Source organism: Chrysochloris asiatica, unplaced genomic scaffold (assembly GCF_000296735.1).
Source record: "Chrysochloris asiatica unplaced genomic scaffold, ChrAsi1.0 scaffold00375, whole genome shotgun sequence".
In the NCBI taxonomy this organism is placed as follows: Eukaryota; Metazoa; Chordata; class Mammalia; order Afrosoricida; family Chrysochloridae; genus Chrysochloris; species Chrysochloris asiatica.
The window spans coordinates 1453827-1458997 of record NW_006408893.1 but is presented as its reverse complement, the minus strand read 5'-3'; the positions used below and the strand labels follow the sequence as shown (position 1 = coordinate 1458997).

At 44.7% G+C, this 5171-nt stretch overlaps 1 protein-coding gene across 1 annotated transcript; it reads right to left on the bottom strand.

Annotated features, from left to right (window-relative positions):
- Nucleotides 1-2035: 2035 nt before the first annotated feature.
- Nucleotides 2036-2515, bottom strand: LOC102836055 (diphosphoinositol polyphosphate phosphohydrolase 3-beta-like). The gene has a single exon (XM_006876356.1). It carries the CDS (start codon nt 2510-2512, stop codon nt 2036-2038), a length of 477 nt encoding a protein of 158 aa, XP_006876418.1. The 5' UTR covers nt 2513-2515.
- Nucleotides 2516-5171: the final 2656 nt, after the last annotated feature.

Genomic DNA, 5171 nt, shown 5'->3' with positions numbered 1-5171 from the left:
AGAAGTCCCCTCACCAACCACAGTCCCCACCTAAAAACAATTCATAGGTGTCCTTTAATGTTATGTAAATTTGTCCTCACTTTGAAACACCTGAACCAACCTCTACTGGAAATTAATTCATTACAAATCATCTACACTTGATGCCTGTGCAGATCTTTAATTCGTTGAAGAAAAGACCTTGTGCCTTTTCTTGTATAACCAATAACCAAACCCACTGACATCAAATCGATTTCCGACTCAAAGTGACCCTGTATGGGGTTTCTGAGGCTGTAAATCTTCATTGCAACAGAAAACATCATCTTTCTCCCAAAGAGTAGCTGTTGACCTTGTAATTGTTAGTTGCTGTTAAGTGCCATCGAGTTGGTTCCAACCCATAGCGTCCCTGTATAGGGTTTCTGAGGAGCAGAAACTGTGGTTCAAACCAACTTTGCAGTCCAGTGTGTTAATTCACAGCGCTACACCAGGCCAAATCAGAACCCTAGGCACCTGTTCTCACCTACAAATGAGACTTACAGACAGACACACTTAGGAAGGGATCTCATTTGTAACCTGGGGGCTGCCTGTATATCAAATTGTGTTTGGCTAACAATCTCTTATCAAAGAGTATCTACTGTATAAGGAACCCTGGTACAGTAGTGGGTTACCAGTTGGACTAACAGTAAGGTCAGCAGTTTGAATCTACCAGTCACTCCACAGAAGAAAGATAAGGCTTTCTGCTCCCATAAAGGTATATAACCTCGGAAACCTCATTCAGGGTCACGAGTCAGAACCAACACCATGGCACACATCCACGACCACTAACCAACCAAGTTAATCAACCCTGAGTTGCTTGACAATAGATTCGGAGTGGAATTGAGCATAGGGTTTTTCAATGTTTGGTTTTAGGAACTAAATTGCCAGGCCTTTCTTTTGAGGCAAGGTGCCCTGGTGGCACAGTGGGTTGGTACTGGCTGCTAACCAGAAGGAGGGCAGTTCAAACTCACCAGCTGGCTCTGTAAAAGAATGAGGCTATCTGCTCCCACCAAGATTTAGTCTCAGAAACCCTATACAGGGTTACTAGGAGAATCAACTGGACTCCTGGTGTGGCACTGTAGGATCAACAATGGACTGTGAACCACAAGGTTGGTGGTTCAAACCCACCAGGTGCTCCTTAGAAACCCTGTGGTCACTATGAATTGGAACCAACTTGATGGCATTTAACAACAAGAGAACCAACTAGTTGGCAGTTAAGATTTTCTTTTTTTCCCCCCTCCTTCTGGGACACCTCGATTGTTAAGTGCCTTTGAGTCCTTCGGATTCATAGCAACCCTGTGGGTGGACCCAAATCATGAACCTTTCTGTAAGCAGCCTTATCTGTTTGCACCATTCAGAGAGGCATTTGAGCTATATGGAAAATGGTCATTCCAAGTTAGCAATGAAATTACCAATTGCAAAACGACTTTGAAGATCATTATGGTGTGCATAGAAATAGCCTAAAAAGTTTCTGACCCATTTCTCAAGATGTAATTAGAGTTGAGTGCAAAAGGATTACAAACTGTAAATTTCGTTTTTATTTTTTTAAACTATTGAAAACTTAAAGAGTTTTAAACCAGTTCTGTCACAGAAGGGCTGCTAGCCTAATGCTATAAATGAGAAGCCAGTTTAAAGGATAAAAGATGCCCACACAATCAAGCTGAGGGTACTTTAAAGGCCTCCACAACGAAGCCGACCACACAACTGGTACCAAAAATGCACATGCACCATCAGACGTGAGAAAAACAAAACACACACAACTTTAAGGGAGGGCTGAGCAGTTAAGGCACCTTGAAAAGAAAATCTCATGTGGGTTCAGCTTACCAAAAAGGGATTTTGCTCGTATCTGAAAAACGTGCAAATTGTCTGAAAACCCTGCCTGGCACCTGAGACAGTTCGCAAACAAAAGAAGCCTCCTTCCTCCCCGTAAGACCTAAAACCGCACATGGCATTAGAGGTGCTCCAGGCATTATTTATTTTAAGGTAGATGGCAAATCATTAGTCAGTGCAGCAGCGGTACATACTAGGGCTTGCTATCTGAGTGTTCATTGGCTGGGGAACCGCCCGGCTTGAGTTTTTCCAGATATTCGGCATGCACGGGCTTGTGGCACTGGAGAACCTTGATGGCATCTTCGATTTTGAACCACTCCCGCTTCCTCCCAATGCTGATGGAATCTTCCCAGTGCTCCAGGATCTCAGTGACCATCAGGACATACACGTACGTTCTGTGCTTGCGATCTTGGTTCTGTTCGAAAACGCCCAGGAGCCGGCCTAACTTCCCCTTGACTCCCGCCTCTTCGTACACCTCTCGGACTGCCGCACCGCCGGGCTCCTCCTCCGGCTCCAGGCCCCCACCCGGCACGATCCACCGGTCTGGGTACCGACTGCTACTCACTAACAGCACCTCGTCCTCCAGCTCGCTCCGGAAGCACAGGCACGCTGCTCGCTTCTTGAAACCCTCGGGGTCGTAGGTCCGCGTCTGATTGGGCTTACACTTCATCCTCGAGGCCAACAACTTCAGCTCGCTGCTGCTTCAGTCGCCGCCGATATCCAGCGGAGGGTCTGAGGAGAGAAAGGGCCCAGGCGAGGGGCGGGGGCAGAGGCGCCCAGCCTGCAAACACAGAGGAGCCGAGGGGAAGATGAGGCGGGGTGGCGAGACTGGCGGGAGAGAGCTAGGCAAGTCAGTCAGTCAGTCTTTTAGAAGGCCGAGTTCAGTGCAGAGGAAATGCAGATCATCAGAAGCCACTGCCACCACTCAAGAGTTTGCAACTTTCCACCGAACCCAGGTACATCTCTAATCCCGACCTCTGGTGCCCCAGGCTGGGGTTGAGTGAGGTGCGGTGCATTCACGTGCGCGTTCTCGTTCCCATTCGCGTGCGCGTTCGAGGGCGGGAGAGAAGGGGGGTCTCCAAGCTCCAGCAGCGCGCGACGCCTCAGGTCTACTGCGCAGGCGCTCCCCACCTTAGGCTAGAAATCACCTTTGTTGTTGTTAAAGTGCCTTCTCCTCAGTTCGACTGATGGTGGCCCTGTATGAGGTTTCCCAAGAGCGGCTGGTAGGTTTGAACTACCATCCTTTTGTTTGGAACTTCAGTGCGCATTGTACAGCACTATACCAGGACTCTAGGACTCCTGAATAGACTTTACTAGGAACACGTGGAAAAAATCTTCGTCAAAGTCACAGTGCGGTGAACTCAGTTGCATTCACACAATATTGACTTTGGCCGAGAGATTCTTTCCACATGTGCCTTACAGCCAAACCTGTCTGTGGGGCAGCTGTACCTTTTTTTCTCACCCTCCCTGAGAGGCTCAATGAAACAACAGGCAACAACGTTTTGCACAAAATAGAATCCTTGCCACCCAGAATGTGTAACCCTGGTTTTGCGGAATGGTCAATGGTATTTTGGGCAAAACATTATCTTTGCTGAGTCACATGCAGTTTTATTTCTCAGTGGGCTCTTAATCTTGCTAGGCATCTTGGCAAAGCCCATTAACTTGACCTTTTCTTAAACCTCGATTTACATCTAAACGCACTTGTATTTTTGGGTTTCCTCATCAGTAAACTCTCCCACTTGTTTCTGATCCTCTCATTTTGATTGATGCACAGTCAACAACTGGAGAACCATTTGAACTGTTTTATTAAATTCCAAGACTCCTCCTCCTCCCCCTTCCACACACACCACCCTTCTCTCTTTTCTTTCACACTGATGAGTACTGATTCGAGTTTTGGAAAACATGCCCATGGAAATGCCTTTATATATGACATTTCTTTCTTTCTTTTTTTTTTTTTTTTAATTTCAGAGCATGGGATTCTGGCACGGGCACTTGTTGCTCTCTCGCCTAGCTGTGTGGTCATTCTGTCCTCTTGACCAAAAAGTGGCACCCCACAGCCAAAGTCTTAAAACTCTAAAGCCTCACCTTTCCTTTTTAAATCTTTTTCTTTTTTTCAACCTTCCTACAAGTTTTTTCTAATTTACCTTCTTACGAATAGCAGAGTCAGAATCGACTCTATTACACTTAACGATGACACAGAGCACCGCTGATGCCCTTAACCTTTGTCGTGTTACAAGTTAGAAATCTTTGTCTCTCTCTTCCTGACATACAGTTGGCATTAGCCAAGCAGGATTGTGAAAACTTATTGTTTCAATGAAAGAAGCCCTTCATCAAGGGGAAATTAAGTCTGCAATGGAAATGGAAATTAGTTATGAAACACAAATCCAATTTTTAAGTTCAGTTCATTTTCTCAGGATCTTCTCAAATCTATACCCGAAATCACTGGTAAAAGTGATTCGATTTTAAATGGCAGCAAATATCTGTAATATCTAGGTATATCTATATCTATATCTATATCTATATATATATCTATATATATATTAACTTGACATAGATGAATAAGCGCCTCCAGTGCTTCCTCAGTTTTTTAAAATATTTAAATTTGTATTCCATCAATTCCTAGAGCCTTGTTTTTCACCAGTGCCTGCAGTACAGCTTGGACTGCTTCCTTCAGTACCATTGGTTCTTGATCATATGCTACCTCTTGAAATGGTTGAATATTGACCAATTATTTTTGGTGGCGCTGTGGGTTAATGCGTCGAACTGCAAGGTCGGTGGTTCAAGCTCACCAGCTTACTCCTTGGAAACCCTATACAGGGTCGCTATGGCACTTAACATTTACAACAAGTTTTCCATCCATCTTCTTTCGATGTTTCCTGTGTCATTCAATATTTTGACCATAATCTACAGCCCAGGCTTAAATGTTCAGTTCTTTCAGCCGGAGAAATACTAGGTATGTTCTAACCCTTCCGGTTTTCTAACTCCAGGTTTTTGTACATTGCATTATAATACTTTACTTTGTCTTCTTGAGCTGCCCTTTGAAATTTTCTATTCCTCTCATTTACTTCCTCATATTTAATTCTATGTTTTACTTTTTTAGAAAATGCCAAACTGCTTTCCACAGTGGCTGTGCCATTTAACAATTTCATTAGCAATAGATAAGGGCCCAAATTTCTTCTCACTATCATCAATACCTAAAGAGCTCTGGTAGCGTAGTGGTTATGAGTCGGCCTGCCAACTTCAAGATCAGCAGTTCGAAACTACCAGCAGTTCCGCCGGAGAAAGATGAGGCGTTCTGCTCCCGTAACCTATTGCTTTCTGATTTGTTC

Coding starts and splice junctions, on each gene's coding strand:
- LOC102836055 (XM_006876356.1), bottom strand. CDS start 2,512: ATGAAGTGTAAGCCCAATCAGACGCGGACCTACGACCCCGAGGGTTTC.